Raw genomic sequence first — 19,802 nt, 5'->3', positions numbered from 1 at the left:
TTTTAAACGATTTCATAGCGTCAGTCTTGTTTCAACGCTGTTTACATCCGGAAAATAGGTAGCGAACGGATGAAACTTTCTCGCGTCGCGGAGGGGAACGAGAAAGCAGCGATGATTCCCGCGGGGAATCCCGTCACGCCGCCCGCTTCTGCACGAGCTACGATCGCAGTGCCGCCTGCCAGATCGCTTTCTTTCACTTGCAAACAATTATGGACGGAACAAAGTCGGCGTAAATCGCGGACGACTCTCCAATCCGCGCGATCCCTTGTACAATAGCCATTCCCCGCGAAACACGTTCTCCGTGGTTGGGAATTTAACGATTCTTGAGAAAGTTGGGATTTTTATACGATGAAATTTCTTAGTTTGGTAGTGAAGACGATCAATCTCACATTGAATTTGACAGTTTCTCTTTATAACGATATCTTTGATCATTAAATATATTTAAAACAATCTATTTGATATCTTTGATGATTTAGGTCTCAAAATTTTGTAGGCTTTCCTTGCTTCAACGCTAGAACCACCGTATTAGCTTTCTTATTCAACAATTATTGATACTGTAACAGCATTAAGTATTCGAAATGATTTTAAAAATAAATATCCTCATTTGAATACTACAACGAATATCTAAAGTACCCGGGAAAAATGTATTCTTACAATATTTATAGGAAGAGCATATAAATCGTGTTAAATGCGCGGTAATTCTAGTGTTAAAGCAAAATGCATATGTACATTCATCTAAATACTTTATCTAAGTATAATCTTCAACATATTTTCTAAAAATTGCAAGGATTCGAGCATGTTCCAAAGGAAATGACTGTATTCGTTCCACCAACGGTACGATTCGTCGCGAAAATCGGAACACAATTTCCCTTTCGAATCCACGGATATATTTGAAACTCGATCATCGCCCAACGACGCCAAGCGAGAACGTTTTTCCGGACTCTCGATCCCCACTCGTGCACGATCCACGTCGCCTCGATCGGCGCAGGCGAAACGAGACAGCCTTGTATATATATATATACATATATACATATACATAATCAATCTTCTGTATTATATTGTGCACGCCAAACGGAATGCTTCTGTCTCTGTCACTTCTCCATATTTTATTTTTAGTTTTTCTTTCATCTTTCCTTTACGTTTTGCTCGACCAACCGCTGCTACTGACTTTCGCTCCAAGCTAGTGAATGGCCAATTAACCAAAACGATCGGACGCTCGTCGATCGATCGCGATCTTCGTTTCGCTGCTCGCCGTGCGAAACGAGCTTCCACGGAAACTGTAAATTTCGAGGCGGGTCGGAGATGATCGACGAGCGTTCGTTGTGCTTTTAAACCTTTCGGGAAGCCTCGGCTTCCGTTGCCGGCCCGCTTCGCATTAATAGGTTTCTTGTGTTGTATAGGGGAAATTTTTCTCTTGTACCGATGCATCGAAAATGACGAAGGACGAGTGCCAGTAAGTTATCTTTCCAACACACGACGAGAGAAAAAGCTATTCGTGTAATTGGTAATTTAGTTAATCCTTCTTTCCGCCTTCCCTAGAAGCTACAGTGATTCGTCCTCTTTTTTATTTTTACAAAATTCTTTCCTTTTACAACTGTCGCTTTTCAAGATATTTCGTCTGTTTTGTTTTCAATGGAAAACTCATAAATCTGTGTTAGAGATGGCACTAAAACGCTATAAATGTTTTTTCTATGTTCCTTTTATGATTCCAATGACTGTTTTATGTGGTAGAGACACAATATGATTATTATCATTATCCTATTCTTATTATCACTGACCTACTACTGATCCATTTTTCCAAAATTCTTTTCTTTTATAAACATCGCTTGTTAAGATATTTCTTGTTTCATTTTCGACAGAAATTTCATAAATCTAACTTAGAGATGACACCAAAAACGCTACGAATGTTTTATCTGTTTTTTCTATGATTCTGATGACTGTTTTATATGATAAAGACACGATATGGTTATTATCATTATCCTATATATGATTATTACCATACGTATGATTCTATTGAAAATGCATACAAAGATGAACCGATGAAAACATTCAAAATAAAACCGAACCAAACGCGAATACTTTTTTCTCTCGGCGTGAGCATCGAGTGAAGCATCATCTACGAACATCGAGGACTTTGCTGGACTTACTCTCGCTTCCAGGGGCACGTATCTCGAGTTCGAGAACGGGAACATCAACAAGCCGGTGATGAAGGAGAGGAACTGGATTCAGAACCGTTTCCATTTCGACGACGTCGCGAAGGCGATGCTGACGCTGTTCACCGTCTCGACGTTCGAGGGCTGGCCGTCGTAAGTAAGCTCGACTCGGTTTCGTCTCGTCTCGTCTCGCCTCGTCGATTCGCAACAAGCTTCTCTCTCTCGTTCTCTGTCTGTTGTGTGTCATTTGAAACCGGGAACCGAGCGTATTTACCGGTTCAAGGGAACGTAAACTCCGTTCGTATTCGTTTCCATCGATACCTCGGACGAAAAGAATGAGTTTGTTTTAATCCTCGGAAAACGGCGCTTCGAAAGACCATTTTGACTTTTGGATTTAATTTCTGAGTTGCTGGCTAGGGTGATTCGAACTGATAATTGTATCTATCTAAGTGGAGGAAAGTGGAGATTATATATTGAAGATAGTTAGCTCTAATGTCATTTAGATTTTGTGATCGAATGAGAAGCAATGTTCAGTAACGAGGAATACATACAGATTAAATACGTCTATTAGAATGACTAGAAATGTAAATTTATCTGCGAATATCACTAGAAGTTAGATTTATCGGTGCGAGTAACTAGAAATTAAATTTATGAGATTTAAATTAAAATGTAGAAATTAAAAGCAGCGGTACTATTGAGTACCGATTATAAGGCAAGAGCGAAAGATCTAGAGCTTAAACGTGGACCGTGGAAATGTAAAAAACGCCGTCTCCCGAGGTTTAAGAGAAAAGCACACAGTCTGTGGAGCAGTTCGGTGCGCATCGCCTTAGCGTTTTCTCTCCCAACAGATTGCTAGACGTGTCGATCGACTCTAACAAGGAGGATCATGGACCAATTCATAATTTTCGGCCGATAGTGGCCGCGTACTACATCATTTACATCATTATCATAGCATTCTTCATGGTGAACATCTTCGTTGGTTTCGTTATTGTCACTTTCCAGAACGAGGGTGAGCAAGAGTACAAAAACTGCGAGCTCGACAAGAATCAGGTAAGCCGGTCCGTTCCGATATCTAATTTCTTAACGATGAACAACGATAGCTCACCGTCGAGCAACACTTTTGTCACGATAGCACGATATTATCGAGACGGTCGAAAAACTTCTATCTGTGTGTATACACTTAGCTATCCCTGGAAAGACTACATTTCAAGTGTAAAAGAGAAATCAAATATTTTGTTATTTTTATTTTAAATGTTCTCATACAAAAAAAATGTTTCAAATATTTTGTATACTTTACTTTATACATTCTACGCAAGAAAGAAATAAAATATTCTAAATGTCGCATATAATAAAGAAATAGGATATTTTCAATATTTTACATATTCTTCATTATTCGGGACAGAAAAGACTACGCGCGAAAGAAATAAAATATTTCAAATATCCTACACAATAAAGAAATAGGATATTTTCAATATTTCACATATTCTTCATTATTCTCGACAAAAAAGACATGAGTTGCTCAGTAGCCGATGCAGTTAAGTCGATTTTTTGATATTTCTTGATTTTTGTAAATCTCAATGGAATAACTAATACTCTTTGTATTTATTTAATTATTTACTCGTTTCTTCGGTTTTTCTATATGAGAAAACCCTTCTTTATATAGGTTCTGAATATGTTGTACAATAATTTCAGAAACTAAATCATTAATTTTATCAATTTTTCTTTTATGGGCCTAACCGCATTGACTTCTAAGCGACTCCAATAATACTTTCAATGTGTTATACATTCTTTCAAATGATTCTACGCCAGGAAAAATGAAGATACTTTGAACAATTCATAATTACATAGTGTCGTCGATTCTGATTGAATGTTTTAATCGCTTGTCGTACAATGACGAGTGAGAGTCGCGATAAAGATTTCTAGACCAATTTAACAACAATCAATGTTCATTATTCACGTATTAAATCAAACAACTATTTTATTACCAATTTATTGTCTTCAAATGAAATTTCCACTCCAAGTAGAATGGAAAATTTTATTGCATTTCTTCCAAACTGTCGATATTAAAATGTTACACGAACTTAGTAGCGAAAGTAAATATTAGGACAAGGGGTTAATCATTTGCAAAGAACCTCCACCCGACTTTAGTCTTTCTAGGGTCGATCCACCGCGTCTGTGTGCGATACATGTGTTCGATTAAATGTGCAGCGAAACTGCATCGAGTTCGCGTTAAAGGCGAAACCAGTGCGACGATACATACCGAAGCATCGAATACAGTACAAAGTCTGGTGGTTCGTCACCTCTCAGCCGTTCGAATACACCATTTTCACATTGATCATGATCAACACCGTGACGCTGGCGATGAAGTTCTACCGGCAGCCGGAGATCTATACAGAAGCGTTGGATGTGTTGAACATGATCTTCACCGCGGTGTTCGCGCTCGAGTTCATCTTCAAGCTGGCGGCGTTTCGTTTCAAGGTACGTACGATTCAGGGAGAAACGAACCTTCGCGTCGAAATCCACGATAAACTCGCTTTTAACGGAAAATGTTGCTCGCAGAACTATTTCGGCGACGCGTGGAACGTGTTCGACTTCATCATCGTCCTCGGGAGCTTCATCGACATCGTTTACTCGGAAGTTAACGTGAGTAATAACGATTTTATTCTGTCGTCGACGGAGTATAATGACTTCTTGGTTGCACTATTATTTCGGGAACACTCTGTATATAGTTAAACTCTTGCTATAGAGTGGTTGAAAGATCAACATTTTTGGTAGTTTGTGATATATATTAGTCAAATCTTAGAATAAGTAATATTAATAAATAAGTACAAGAGGAAAAGAATGAAAGAGAAGTTCTGGATCAGAGAAGAATAACAAATGAAAACATTAAACGAAAAATTAGAAGTTACGTTTTAAAGTCAGTAAGACTAATAATCAGATAAGATATAAATTAATAAATAGACCGAAAAAGAAGTTAAGTTAATATTTTGATTAATAAAATATTTCCAGCCCGGCTCGACCATCATTTCCATCAACTTCTTTCGGCTGTTCCGAGTGATGCGATTGGTGAAGCTGCTGAGCAGAGGCGAAGGCATTAGGACGCTTCTCTGGACTTTCATCAAGTCTTTCCAAGCTCTGCCCTACGTAGCTCTACTCATTATAATGCTATTTTTTATTTACGCCGTGATAGGTATGCAGGTAAGTCAATGATCCATCAGATACCAACGAAAGAGAACTACATTCGTTCCGCAGAGTTGAAAATAAACCACACGCGTTTGTATTGCAGGTGTTTGGAAAGATTGCGATCGACGACGACACGTCGATAGATCGGAATAATAACTTCCAGTCCTTCCCGCAAGCCGTACTGGTCCTGTTTCGATCGGCCACAGGTGTGTAGCAAGCAAATTCCTTTAGAAAAATGAAATATCACGAACCAATTGATTCTTCGTAAGTAGCTGCTGCTCCATTATAAACAGATGATAGAATAATTTGTGTTTCCACGTTTCTTAAGAAAAGTCTTTTTCGAATATACATTCAATTAGATAGAAATTGGGAAAAGTATAATTCTTCATTAAATCCTGTAAGCAATTTTCGTTTATACGGTTTTCATATATTTCTCATATATTCAACTTATGGAAGTTTAGTTATACGTTTACGATAACGTGATTACAGGCGAGGCTTGGCAAGAAATCATGATGGACTGTTCAGCGCAACCCGGCAAGGTCAAGTGCGATCAGAACAGCGACGAATCTACTAACATGAATGGCTGTGGATCCGACATCGCGATCCCCTACTTTATATCTTTCTACGTTTTATGCTCGTTCCTAGTAAGCGATCAACATGCTGCACCATTGATTGTAATAGATATAGAAGACTGAACTTGAGATCGATCTATTTCTTGCAGATCATCAATCTGTTCGTCGCTGTGATCATGGACAATTTCGATTATTTGACGAGAGATTGGTCGATCCTGGGGCCCCACCATTTGGACGAGTTTATTCGTCTTTGGTCCGAGTACGATCCCGACGCGAAGGGTCGCATCAAACATCTAGACGTCGTCACGCTCCTCAGAAAGATATCGCCCCCTTTGGGATTCGGTAAACTTTGTCCGCATCGTGTCGCGTGCAAAGTTAGTATGTTAGGAAGCTGTGAGGGTCGATCGATAATTAAGTTTGCTATCTTCTCTAACTATCTAAAGGGATAATAAGTTACCTCAAGCTGGCAACTCTGTCCCAACATTGCTGTTAATTCGATTTCGAGTGATCCAAACCATCGTGCTAATTTCCAACGCGTGCTTAATTGTTTTTCTTGGAGAGGTCTTAGGTGGAACGATTTACTTAACGATCGATCTACATTTTTCATCAGTTGTTCCATTTCTTTCAACTGACTTTATACATGTACACCTTTAGAGGCTGGTGTCAATGAACATGCCGCTGAACAGCGACGGCACGGTCTTGTTCAATGCAACGTTGTTCGCGGTGGTGAGGACATCGTTGAGGATCAAGACCGAAGGGAACATCGACGACGCGAACACCGAGCTCAGGGCAGTGATCAAGAAGATTTGGAAGAGAACCAGTCCGAAGCTTCTGGATCAAGTTGTCCCACCACCGGGAGGTGTGTCTTTGAATTATCGATTATCATCTATTTAGCATTATAGATCATTAGAGACTGTTAGCTATTGTGATATTCATAGAAAAGACAATAGAAGAAATAATTTTCATACGAATCGAATTTTCCAGTTGACGACGAAGTGACTGTCGGCAAGTTCTACGCGACCTTCCTGATCCAGGACTACTTCCGAAGGTTCAAGAAACGCAAGGAACAGGAGATGAAGGACGGAGACAAAGAGTGTCACAACACGGTCACCCTTCAGGCTGGTTTGAGAACCTTGCACGAAGCTGGACCCGAGTTGAAGAGAGCCATTTCTGGAAACTTGGAAGAGCTTCTCGACGATAATCCGGAACCTATGCACAGGGTACCGATATAACAATAATAGCAACAATCCTCTCGATCTAACAGCGCTTTCACTTTTCAGAGAAATCATAGGATCTTCGGCAGCGTCTGGTTGAGCGTAAAGAAGGGTCAGCAAAGCTTCAACAGAGCGAGGTCGCTCAAAGTGAACCCTACGAACAAGGTAGACGCGTTTAAGCTACAAAGACGAGCGGATCTCTTCGTGTGAGTGCAATGATTAATTCTGATTGGTTCCGCAGGCTCCTCCGACGAATTCTATAGAATTCCTGCCGTACTCGTCGCTTCGCCGAAGCGGCGGCGACGCGTCGAACCAGATCACCGCAAGGTCTCATCAGGTTGTGCCAAACGTAGCAGGGTTAGTTTCGCAATCGTCGATCTGTTTTCTTAGAAATAAGTGTATTAGAGTTTCTCGTATACAAATCGACAGCGTAAGATAATTATTATTAACGATTCCGACACGATCAGTCGTCCCTAATGAAATATCTCAGCTAGATGGAAATGATGTAAGAAAATTTTTGTCCAGTGGACTGAGCGACAGCGCGATGAACCGAATGGGAATGGACTCGAAACCGACCGGTATGGAGGAGAACATTCCTCTAAGACCGTTGGCCATGTTCGAAAATCCCGTCCAACAGCAATCCTACTACCATCCCCCGTACAAAGTGATCGAGTAAGTACGAGAATGATGACAAGAGCGACGGTCCTGCCATCGGCGAAACCACCGCCGGTGCCAGTCCCGTTCTCCGCTCGGTACCACGCCTCGGATCGATGGTAATCGCGTCGCAATGATCTCGCGGCGTCCAGATCTATTGCTCGGAAACGATAGACAACGTTTATTTGGGCGATCGACGATCGTTACGATTAGATTGACCGCGCGAGTTTCGGCCGAAATCTCTCTCACTTTCTCTCCGTCCCATCCGATGCATCAGCACGGTCTTCTGTTCACTGTCGTGTACGTTTCAGTGGTCCAGGTAGCGGTAACTACCTACATCCGAATAGCGAATATGGTAAGAGACAAAGTTGGGGCTAATGGGATTTCAATAGTTTGCTTTTATACGATCGATCTTAGCATATTTACTCGCTTGCGCGCTTGCATGCGTAACCATTAACAAAAACCACCGGAGCTCGACGAAGAGGGTGTCCAGCCTCGGAGGAGACAAACACGAAGGAAGAAGCTACAACAGTCTCCTGGCGAGACGAGACCACCTCGAAGTCGAGCGCGCGATAGCTGAACTAGTTGAGAATCGGCGAAGAGAAACCCCGCGACACGGCAATATTGTTGCATGTCGTTTACTTTGATGCGTTTGTTACGATTACCCGTGCCGGTCGGCCGACTCGGACGTTTCTCAACTCCGTGTGTTCGTCGAGCGCCTCGAGGACAGCAGAGCGAGAGCTAAATGTAAAGAAGACGAAAGGACCGAACTAGGAAAAACAAAGGAAAGAGAAAGGAACATGCGGGAACAAGCTGATCTCGAGGTTCTCGAGGACGCGGCTCGGATGTTGCACGCGCTCGACGGTGTGCCCCTAACAAACTAAGAGAGTGGTTTTTGCCCGTTTTTTCCGTGTGGCCACATGCTCGCGCGCGGGTGTCGGCCAATCCCCGACGTCGCTCGGCCCCGACGTCCGGCGACACGCGTCGCGGGTGCGTCTGCTCGAAGCAGTCTTCAGGACGGAATCGAGCGGCAGCTGACCCCACCGACGCCACCACCCCGAAGGAACCCACCCCCGTCCATTGCCCCGAGCACCGGCATTCTCCCGCACCCCGAGCAACACTCGTCCAGCAAGTCCGCCACCGCCACGACGTCGATCGTCACGTGCACGAGCACGAGCACGTCGAGCACGAACTCGTCGACCGCCACGAGCAGCTCGAGCCTCGGCTCATCCTCCAACGGGACGCGCTGTTACTATTCCTTCGCGACAAGGGGATGCTACGACGATTACGCCGTCTGGAGTAATCACGGTACGATCTATACTTTCTCACTCTCTGTCTCTATCTTTTCTACTTCTGTCTCTATCTATCTATCTATCTCTATCTCACTCTATCTCTCTGCCTCTTCTACTTCTCTCTCTCTGTCTGTCTCTCTCTCTCTCTCTCTCTCTCTCTCTCTCTCTCTCTCTCTCTCTCTCTCTCTCTCTCTCTCTCTCTCTCTCTCTCTCTCTCTCTCTCTCTCTCTCTCTCTCTCTCTCTCTCTCTCTTTCTCTATCTCCATCTATCTATCTATCTCTATCTTTCTACTTCTCTTCACTCTCTCTCTACTACTCTTCTTCTATCTACCTGTCTCTCTACTTCTCATCTCTTCGCTCTCTGTCTCGCTCTATATCTCTTCCGATATCTCGTATCACTCGCCAAAGAGTTATCTCGCCTCCTGGTGATCGAGTCGCATTCCTAAAACGATAAAGATCGTCGCAACGGCCGATGACCGTACGACGATTATAGAGTGGTATTCTCCTAAAAGCTACCAAAATTGAACAAGTCGTAGACTGCAATTCTAAACCGTGTCTGATCCTAGTCGTAGTCCAGGTTTCCCGGAAACCGACGAAACTACTAAACCGTACTCAATTCTTGAGCCGCTGTTACGTATGACTTGCTGCGAGTCGCTGTAACCTTTCTGTGTCATTCCAAATCGGTTGCCCACGTAAACCAAGTGAGTCGCAAGACCTTGCTAACCATACGAACCGAGTACCCAGTCGCGATCAGATTCGTTGTCGAAGAATCGGTGGGAAGCGAGGAGCTCGCTAGGCGAGGCTACACGAGACAGGTTCCATAGCGGACCTTAGGGTGTCCGCGTAGTTCTGGTGTTAAACGAAACGCGGTGTGTGTCCCCGTGCATCTCCACACGACAGCCGTAGACCGGGAGGATGGCGATTCGTCGGCGGGAAGCGAGTTCAGCGCGTCTGGTTCGACCGGTGGGTCCGGAAGCTCCGGCGAATCGAACGGTTGGACCAGCTCCAAGAAGCTGAAGCGACGACGAGGAGGGTCCTGTAGACAGGAGACGAGCGCCGCAGTGTCTCGATCCCGTGCTCGTGACCGACGCGATCCTCCTCTGGTCGGGAAATCGGCGCCGCCCAGTTTCAGGAGGCGAGGCGCCAGCGGCGCGTGTTCCGGCGCCGGCGGCGGCGGCGGCGGTCAGTCGAGCAGCTCAGCCACGTCCGCCGGGAACGCCGGTGTCAAGCGGACCGTCGCCAACGGGCTGAAGCTGGCCCAGACGCAGGCGATCGCCGTCGCCGGCTTGCTAGCCGACGTCGACTCGCGGCATTGCCGCGACTGCTCCTCCTGCCTGCCGCATCGGGCCTCGTACCACGGCAGAGGTGACTAACACCAACCCCCGACCACACCGCTTATGCTCCGCTCCGTTTTCACCAGACTCGGTGAAATCCTGTCGCAACCGTCACTGAATCTTTACGCACGTTAGCTCCTTTCTTTGGTGAAGTCGATCATTCCTTTTGACTTGCAAAATCCTTAAAGGCATTGCGCATACGGTTATTACTAGACTATGAATCTTTCTGCAAATTCGAAATTACAAGAATAGAATTAATATGAACGGTTTTCCATGTAATGATATAAACTACGGTGCGACAGCGTCGATCCACAGTCCACTTCCCAAACGTTGCGTCGATCAGTGTCGGAGGAACTCCTTGTTCTCGTCTCGAGCGGAATCACAGCGCAGCATGCCGTTCCCCCGACTTCCGGTCGATCGACGAGCAGCTGTTCCCCGACGCGACGCGACGTCCGTTTCTTCCGTTGATCTGACACTCACGGTTTCGTTTCTTTTTCCGCACGCACACTTGCACGCGATACCGCACGATCAACAACGCACTAATGCACTAACGCGCACGCGAGATGCTTTTATTTTTTGCTGCACGAACGAACGAACGCACGCACGCACACCACGCGCAACGACGACGGCGACGACGCACGCACACACTCACTCACGCACGCAAGATACGAAGAGAGACCCGGACGGGGTGAAGCGTGCGTACCGCATGACGACGCTCTCGCTAGAAGCATGCGTTCTGCCAGGCGGCTCGCTTAACACTGTTTGACCTGGCTTTCAACGACGGCTAACCGCACGCTCGGAACGCTCGGTGTGTACACGAGACCGAATCGTCTCCGTGACGAGACGTGACGTAGAGGCAGAGCGTAGCGCGACGAGCTCGATCATCCCTTCACGGCTCTCCTCGTTCGTCAGTTTCCTGGCCCGGAGAGAGTAACGGAAGCATCGGCGCAGAGCGCCTCTCCCATAGCCTGCCTGGCAGCCCCGCGGACCGGAAGCCGAACTTCGAGGTGATCGGAAGCGCGGAGAGTCTCGTCGGTCGGGTAAGTTGCGATGTGGACAACGATGGGCGGTTTTGGATCGTGTTGGGTTGTTGAATAAACTCCGTGAACTCTTTATCGGCGAATATTCATGAGAATTTCTTGGTGACATGAAGAATAATAGAATGTCTAACTTACGACTAGCTCGAACATCGAGGATAGAATTAATGAACGTAGATTCTGTGTTAAAAATTTGTACAATTTAGTCAACCACCTAACAAACCTAGAAGACCGACAAAGCAAAGATTCTATAGATTCCAAATATTCGGTCGTGCGATCAGTAATTTCGTTTCAAAAGTGGCATTGGGAAATTAATCGAAGTATAGGAAAAGGTACAATAACAGTGAATACATCGACAATTAAAAGACATCCAAATATGAATTGTTTACACTAGATGTTAAGATGAAGACATTGCTTAGGGACTGGTGTAATACTTAGTAAATCACGAGCGATCGATCATTGTCTTCCCGTCAACTTGGGTTCACGATCTAAATCTGTCTGACACACGATAGTGGCGCAAACAGGAACTGATCCTCTTCCCGTTCCAGGTTCTCGTGGAGCAAGGGCTGGGCAAGTATTGCGACCCGGACTTCGTTCGGTACACGTCGAGGGAAATGCAGGAGGCGTTGGACATGACGCCGGAGGAGATGGACCGTGCGGCGCATCAGCTGTTGCTGCAGGAGCGACGCGGACAGCCGCTCACGTATCAGCTGCAGCAGGAGCCTCAATGGGCGCCGCCGGGTTATCAGCCGGGTCCACAGCCGACAGGTATCGCGTACCAGCCGCTGCAGGAGCAGCAACCGACTGGGCCGCGGCAGTATCAGTACTATCGTGGTCAACCGTCCGTGGCGCAGCCACCGCCGCCGCAGCAGCAGCAGCAGCAGCAGCAGCAGCAACAACCGCCGCCCTCTTAGCGACACGACGATCACCCTCCTGTCGATTCTTTTTCTAGCTCCGACGTGTAGCCGTTCGATCGCCGTTTCGTGAAGAGGAACGACGCGACGCGACGGTAAAACGCACGGTCGACGCCGAACGCCTCTGATCGAAGGTCATCGACACGTTCAACGTCCGTCTCCGCTGGCATCCTTCGCGTCCACGGGAAAATCGTAGCGAAGAGGATGCAACACCGACACCGTCGGGAAGAGAACGGGTTGACGCAAGCAATAAAGCAACGAGAGCAACGACCGACCGAACGCGTCCGCAAATTCGTCTTTCGTTGGCCGGGGAAGGGTCGTTTTTTTTTGTATTCCGTGCCAGCCGAACCAGCGCGTACACCAGCGAGCTAGGGGACCAAGCTTCGAAGAAGTTCTCTCTCAGGACGAAACCGAATACCTTGAGAACGGTTCCCAAGCTCTAAATCGGGTACACGCGGGGGGCGTTCCGCAAGTTCCACGTTATCGCATCGGTCTCATCCGAAACGACCGCGTTCCCGCGATCGAGCTGAGACGGACTCGAAACGACGAACAAAGAAACAAACCGCCCGGGAAACGGGTCGGACCGCCGCGAGTCCCTCCTGCGTTCTCGGTTCTTTATCGTAAACGACAAAAGCAGAGAAACAAAAGGGGACGGAAACCCGATCGAGGCAGAATAAATGGAAAGAAAAATACTTATTCCTCTCCGAGATTACCGTTATTAGGGTGTAAGTCGGGAAACTCGTTAATCGCTCTTCGTACGATGGATTCTAGATGAGATAACAAGTGCCTAAGTATCTGTAACTTTTTTCGGACCAGAGAAGAGACTTTTATCAACTTAGAACCGAAGTACCGTTTACCGCGAATTACAAAGCAAAAAAAAGTTGCGTGTTGAGTGTGTACGCTACCGATACTTGTAAACGATATTATAGATTATTATTATTATTCGTATTGTAAAGATTGGTACCGCATAAGCCGCGCGAGGATGAACGGCCGATAAAAGAACGGACGCATACGCCGCGAGAAATTCTCGTTTTGTATAGCCTAGGTTTTGTGTATGTCCGCGCGCGATCCGCCGGAGGCTGAACGACGCGTCTTCCGGCTGCCAGAGAACCGGGCCCGAACGAATCAACCTCGACATTCATCCTTTCATCGTTTCCGCTTCGAATCGATCAAACCGAAACCGTCTGAACCGATTTTGATGGGCCCGGGAATCGCGTGAATCGCGATCCATAGATGGCCGCGATTCATATGATCGCTGGAGAACGATCCAACGCGACTATCGAACGATACAGATGCGAGCATATATAAATGAGACGTTCACAGGCCAAAGCAGTTAACTATTCCACGAATATTTTCGAATGTCACCGCTGAAGCACTTGGTCCTGCATATAATATCAGCTCATAATTTCGAATCAATTTAATTAAATATCAAGCTCTCCCGTTTTTCATTTTCACTGGAGTTAATCGCTTTGGCAAATGAACGTCTCAAATATACATACTCCGAGTTGCTCATGAGAAGAGCCCTGCAAGGAATCCGGGTCTAATTGATCGGCTTTCATCTTTTCTCATCTTATTTTCAAACAGAACTATAATTGAGCTCTTCCCCTAAGCAACGCGGGATACTTATAGTATGTATGTATTATATACACGGATATCCCTGCGGTACCACCGAATTCGGGATCGATCGGGGACACTCGTTCGCGTCCCGACCCTTCGTCATCGCCAGATTTCACGGACAACCGGACGACGACGCGGACAACACCTTGAACACACACCCCGTAAACGTCTACCGCTCGCTCGCGCGATATCGAAACGTTCACCGACTCTCCGATGAGCTTTTCTACCGAACGCTCTGACGACGACGATTTTACTCTCACATCCCCGAGACACGTCCCGGAGATCCCACTTTTAGACCCGATTTTTACAAATTGCGCCCACCCCATCCCCTAACGAAATTTCGACTCGTATATATATATATACGTATTCTTGTAGGCTGCAAGAGACCGCGCACGAGTATGAGAGCGGGAGAGAAAGAGGGTTGGAGCGTGTGTTTTTGGAGAATCGTTTTGAATGGAACGTTTTGGATGGGAATGCAAGAGAGTACACTACCAGTCACCCGAAGCTTTTCCTAATGTGTTACTTGAGACCAAGAGTCTAGTTGATCAGGAGTGACAGTGAAGCACGGAGTTGCGGTAATACTTGATTAGAGCAGTGATGAGAGTGAAGCGTATATGTACATGCTTTTGTTTTGTAATGGAAGTGTTCGAGGCGACGCGTAGAGCCACGTTTGGTAGTTTAATTTGAACATTTATTATGATTATAAAATAAGGTTTAGAAGAAATACGTAAATGAGCTGGATTTTATTTGTGTGGATTTTCTTTTGTTTCCGGATTTCTCTCTAAAGATTCGGTTTTAGAGGGATTATCTAATTTCCAAGTTTTATACGTTTTTATCGGAAATCATTGAACCTAGTAATTATCACAGTTATTTTAAGAAACTATTTTCCAATTCTTGAATATGTTGATATTGTTCTTCAAAATGATTTTATCACTGCTCTGGTCGACGTTCTCTCAGCTTCTGTTGCAGCTTCGCTATAGCCGGATATAATTGGTACGGTAAAATACAAATTCGCGAGTAGATCGCGGATGTTCGTCCAGAATTTTCGTGGGATGTTTGATGGAAAGCAGAATAAAGGAAAAATTTATGTTGCGTGTTAAATGAAACCTTATGAGTTGATCATTTTGTATCTTACGAGTTTCGTATTTATATTATTAATAAGATTTGTATTTTATCGTGTTCAATTGAGTCACATGCGTTTCCGCAACGGTTACGAAGACGTCGGATCAAATCGGAGAACGAATCGCGAACGAAACGAAACGAAACTCGAAGCCATCCGACGCGCGTGGTTCTGCTGATGCTCCACCGACAATGATTGGCAGAGTAGTTACTTTGATTCTTGAAATGCCGAGAACTCGTAGAGTTTCAAAATACCGTTACCACTATATATTACTCGATTTTTCTGCTTGCAAAAGTCCTCGAGCAAAACGAACCTCGCCATCAGGGGTTGAATTGTTTCCGAAAATAACTGTTGCAAATTGTTACACATCGGTTCTAACTGAAATAATCATTAGAATCGAAAAATAACGCGTATCTGTTACAGATATTTTATGAGTTCTGTCATAACTAATTTAGAAACCGAAACCGATATAACTGTTTTCAATTCCTGCGAGTCGTTCGATTCCTGTTCTCTTGGAAAACGTTGTCGGCAATAACTCTTATCGATGACATTTTCAGAACCACGTGCCCTAGAGCTCCGCTCGTCGCGTTTTTTTATCGCCGAACACATACCGCTTTCGACTCGTCGCAGACGCGTCAGTCATTTCCAGCGCGTCGCCGTGTTTCGCTGGTTTTTCTTTTCTTTAGCCTCTTGTCGAATCTGATACTGATTTCGGCTCGATATGATACCGATTTTGATACCGATTTACCAAGTTCAATTCGAACAAAGCTAAGTTCGATGAGACCTTTTCGAATTCCGGGTCGCTTGATTTCCGCGCGCAAAGTCGCTTTAACCTCTTTGTGTACGCTGCCGCTTGAACATGGTTCCGATTTTACAAATTTCGCAGGGAAAGGTAGAAAGATCTAAGAAATTAAATTTAATTGAAATTCAAATAAAAATTCAATTCGAAGCACGTCTATTTTTAACTCATTTTGAAAAAGAGTGGTTTTACTGATACTCAGCAGTATCATTATTTTGAACTATACTCGAAGAGGAAGAAAAAAGTATTCGTATAACATCGTTTATTGTTCCCACTTGACGATGAAATGTTCCTTTTATTTCTTATCACATAGTACTTATCACATAGTACTTATACATAGTAATTGGACATAATCTTACAAGCTGCAATTTATCTTACACACGCAAATCTTACAAATAATTTATATAAATAGTTCATATAATATGACGTCGCGTATGGATGTAGTCAAAAGCTGTTCCGAAGTACAATCAAACACCCTTTGAAAACATAATCAACGTTACACTCGGAACGTATCAGAAGCTTTACGAACACAAAACCATTAACGACGTTCGAATACTTTGTTCCTCTCGTCGTACCGGACGTTGTACCAGAATCTTCGAGCGGTGGTGTAACTTCCCTGTAAGGTATATAAACAATAAGCTCGGGCAGCAGTAGCTGCGCAAACCCTTCGTCAACAACGGAACCAAAGAAACAACCGACAATTATTCGAAAACGAGCCGAAGCGAACAAAATTTGAACGTTCTTTTAGGTGATACGATAAAATGATAGAAAGCCGTATGCGTATGAGGAGCCGACACGATCGAACCGAGTATCGTCGCGCGCGACTCGGTTAAATTCGATGGACGAAACGAAAAGGAAAGGTAGGAGCCCAAAATGACATTCAAAGAGAAAGAGAGAGAGAGAGAGAGAGAGAGAGAGAGAAAGAGAGAACGCCTGTCTGTATGTATGTATGCGCATAAGTACTGCCAGGTTATCACTTGATGACTAAGCTGAAGATGGCGGGGCTGATTGACCGGTTTTCATCCTTTCTCACTCGATTTTCTGTTAGCTTTACATTCAAATTCCTGATATTTCCGATCATTAATTTGCTATTAATCAATACGGTTACACGTAACCAATCGAAACTATGACACTATAAACTAAAAAGACACCTTTTGCCCCATACCGTTCTGCTAGACGTCAAGTCATCTCCCAACTGTACCTGCGTAAGAGACGAAGATAGAATGATCTTCACGCTTCAGGACGAGTCGCGGTCAGATACCTTGAAATAATCGTCCTGGGAATAATGCTACTTGTATACATTGTACTCGACACCTTTCGTATTCCGTTTTTATTCCAGCGTCTTTCTAACGGTCACGTGCGTTTGTCTATAGCGGTCTTTTTATACTGTTGTAAAGTGGCGTTTACACCGAAACTGTAGGATTATTATGCGTAGATGAGAACTTCTATATACCTTTAAATCGTAAATTAAACGTCGAACTGTAGAACGATGACAGTCGTCGTCGTCGCCGTCGTCGTCGTCGTCATCGTCGTCGTCATCATCGTTGTCGTCGTCGTCGTCCTCGTCGCGTTATTAGCGTTTCGAAAGAAAGAGAGAGAGAGAGAGAGGGAGAGAAAGAATGGAGTGAAAGAGGGAGCGAAAGTGAGAGACCAAAATTTTCTATGCTATTTGAGACTGACGAAATGCGCTTGACTAAGAACCAACCGACTCGGACAGTGCTAGAGGACTCATGAGGACGAAAACGATCGTTCCGGTGCATTAAATGGTTAGAAGGATTCGAATGTATGCAAGGGTTGTGTCCATTTAAGAATATAATTATCGTAAGTCGCTGTCAGTAAAATCTCTCGCAAATGAATACTGTTTTGGAAGTGACTGTCAGTCACTTTCACTACCAATGTCACATATTTGTAACGGTCACTATCCTATAGATACTGTCATTTAAAGTTATAATGCACGGCATTATAATTTAGGAGCTCAATGACTCTTCCTAGGTTTCATTTTTCAATATTTTATTTAGTATATTTGTTGATTGTAATAGAGTATTGCAACTCTGTAATATTCTGCAGAATAACTTGCGATAGCTTCACTCTCAAATGGACACCTAGTTTAAGCAAAGAAACATGAGAAATGGCAATTGAATTAAATCGCGTTCGAGAATCGCATATTCGAGCGTTTGCGAATTCACCGCTTTCGCAGATCTGCCCGGTAACCCTTGCGACCTCTTGAAACAGCCTAGGGTCACACACATGCTACTCTTTTATTTTCGTTAAGTCGTGTTCCCCGTGTTAGGACAATGTTAACACGACCGACATTTTTCTCTCTTTCTTTTTTCTTCGAGGAAACGCGAGAACGTTCCGCGGACCAGCTTTTTCTCTCTTCATGTTCGTTTCGATGGCAACACACGATCGAAACCTAAACCACTATCAGCTAGAACCGATGCGTCCATAACAACTATGGATATTCTCTCGATTTACATGAGTGTTTCAGTCAGAACCGATACATAATACTTAGAAACGGCTACTTTCGGAGCCGATTCATTCCCTGAACCGTCAATGGCTGTGCGGATAACACGGTGAACACACGTTTGACGAATAAATGCAACTTCGATCGAACACTTCGTCATTCGACTTCAACGCTAAGTTTACGGAACGCGCCAGTTGGACGCACATTGGATTCCACAAACATTGTTTATGGTAAACGTTTATGTCGATTTTGATCGACGCAATTACACGAATATGTATCCCAGCTATCTATTCTTAAACCTCTAACGTTCAAGATCTAACTGAACAAACGGTACAATGAATCTCCGTAAACCTAGTGTTAATCCCACGCTTATATCTTCGACAATTCGAATGATCATTTTCGGTATTCTCTTTCTTTCGACTCGCGCGACCGCGTTATCCGTGACATCTTCGGTTGACGATACGCTTTTGTCCGGTGGTTCGTCAAAGGAACGTCGCTTATTCGTCAGACGGACGTAACGAAACCAAAGTCTTTCGGTGACTCGCCCTCGAGAAACGTTTGTAGAGATGTTTGGAACATTGAGTTCAAACGAGAACGCTTTCGTTCGATCGAGGCCAGGACGGTGCGCGCGTGTCCCGACGGAAAAGAGGGAACGAGTGAAACCGTATCGCGCGATCGCGACTCTCGTCAGACTGTCAGGAATTGTACAGAGGTAAGGTGATATCCCGATGCACAAAACCAACAGACACGCACACGACATATATACTGCCGGTTTTCTGTTCGATTATATCCCACTTTCCCGTTGCTTCTCGCGCCCGAGTCGCGGACACTCCTCGTTCAACGTTTCGCGGCCCATTTTCCTCTTTCTGTGTACGTAACAGTTTCTACGACCTTCCTGTCATATAAACAAGGTAGACCGACGTGAATCGGATCACAGGTTAAATCGAATCGAAATAAGAATCCACATTGTCATATTAAAAACTATGTTTCTCATCTTTCGTTCCCTATTTGTTAAAGAAAGATTGAAAAATTCTTTCCAATTTTTTTACTGTTAATCTTTCGATATCCGCCTTTCTTTACTGTCAAGCGGAAGACGATCCGATTTATCTCGGTCTACCTTATCGATACAATATAAGATCAAATATGATAACGTAACGACGAAATTGTCGACGGACCGTGAAACGTTGACTCGTTCCACGACGATACGCGGCGAAAGGGATTTTTAAGAAAACGAGAAACAAAAGCGAAACTCCGCTGGCGTCCGATATGCGCGACAACATGGATCTTCGAATCCGAACTGGTACGATTTGAAAGAACGTTGCGCCGGAGTGATTGTACAAGAATCTGGGAGCGTGACTCGAATTGTTTCTTTCTTTTTCTTTCGCGCGCTGCTTGTTCGACGATAAAATTGTTCGAATGGGTGCAACCGAACGATCGCGGGACACAGAC

General features: G+C 44.6%; 1 protein-coding gene across 9 annotated transcripts in view; it reads left to right on the top strand.

The window, feature by feature from the left end:
* Positions 1–18,908, top strand: part of Ca-alpha1D (Ca[2+]-channel protein alpha[[1]] subunit D) — a 94,115-nt gene extending 75,207 nt beyond the window's left edge. For 4 of the 9 annotated variants that reach the window (XM_076368126.1, XM_076368129.1, XM_076368127.1 and 1 more), the window contains 18 exons: positions 1,401–1,453; positions 2,160–2,306; positions 3,002–3,203; positions 4,362–4,631; positions 4,713–4,796; positions 5,163–5,351; positions 5,440–5,542; positions 5,826–5,980; positions 6,058–6,282; positions 6,563–6,767; positions 6,893–7,128; positions 7,189–7,287; positions 7,364–7,479; positions 7,648–7,794; positions 8,786–9,084; positions 9,969–10,433; positions 11,315–11,442; positions 11,988–18,908. In XM_076368126.1, coding sequence (XP_076224241.1) covers positions 1,401–1,453; positions 2,160–2,306; positions 3,002–3,203; positions 4,362–4,631; positions 4,713–4,796; positions 5,163–5,351; positions 5,440–5,542; positions 5,826–5,980; positions 6,058–6,282; positions 6,563–6,767; positions 6,893–7,128; positions 7,189–7,287; positions 7,364–7,479; positions 7,648–7,794; positions 8,786–9,084; positions 9,969–10,433; positions 11,315–11,442; positions 11,988–12,353 — 3,489 coding nt within the window. In that variant the 3' untranslated portion in view covers positions 12,354–18,908. Of the gene's footprint in view, positions 1–1,400; positions 1,454–2,159; positions 2,307–3,001; positions 3,204–4,361; positions 4,632–4,712; positions 4,797–5,162; positions 5,352–5,439; positions 5,543–5,825; positions 5,981–6,057; positions 6,283–6,562; positions 6,768–6,892; positions 7,129–7,188; positions 7,288–7,363; positions 7,480–7,647; positions 7,795–8,087; positions 8,132–8,785; positions 9,085–9,968; positions 10,434–11,067; positions 11,287–11,314; positions 11,443–11,987 lie in introns of those variants that run through there. The other 5 variants (XM_076368128.1, XM_076368132.1, XM_076368131.1 and 2 more) reach the window with 5 other exon arrangements.
* Positions 18,909–19,802: the final 894 nt, after the last annotated feature.

This window comes from Nomia melanderi, chromosome 6 (genome assembly GCF_051020985.1).
Source record: "Nomia melanderi isolate GNS246 chromosome 6, iyNomMela1, whole genome shotgun sequence".
NCBI classification, from domain to species: Eukaryota; Metazoa; Arthropoda; class Insecta; order Hymenoptera; family Halictidae; genus Nomia; species Nomia melanderi.
Note: the sequence above shows the minus strand (reverse complement) of the source record. Positions and strands in the feature narration are given on the sequence as shown.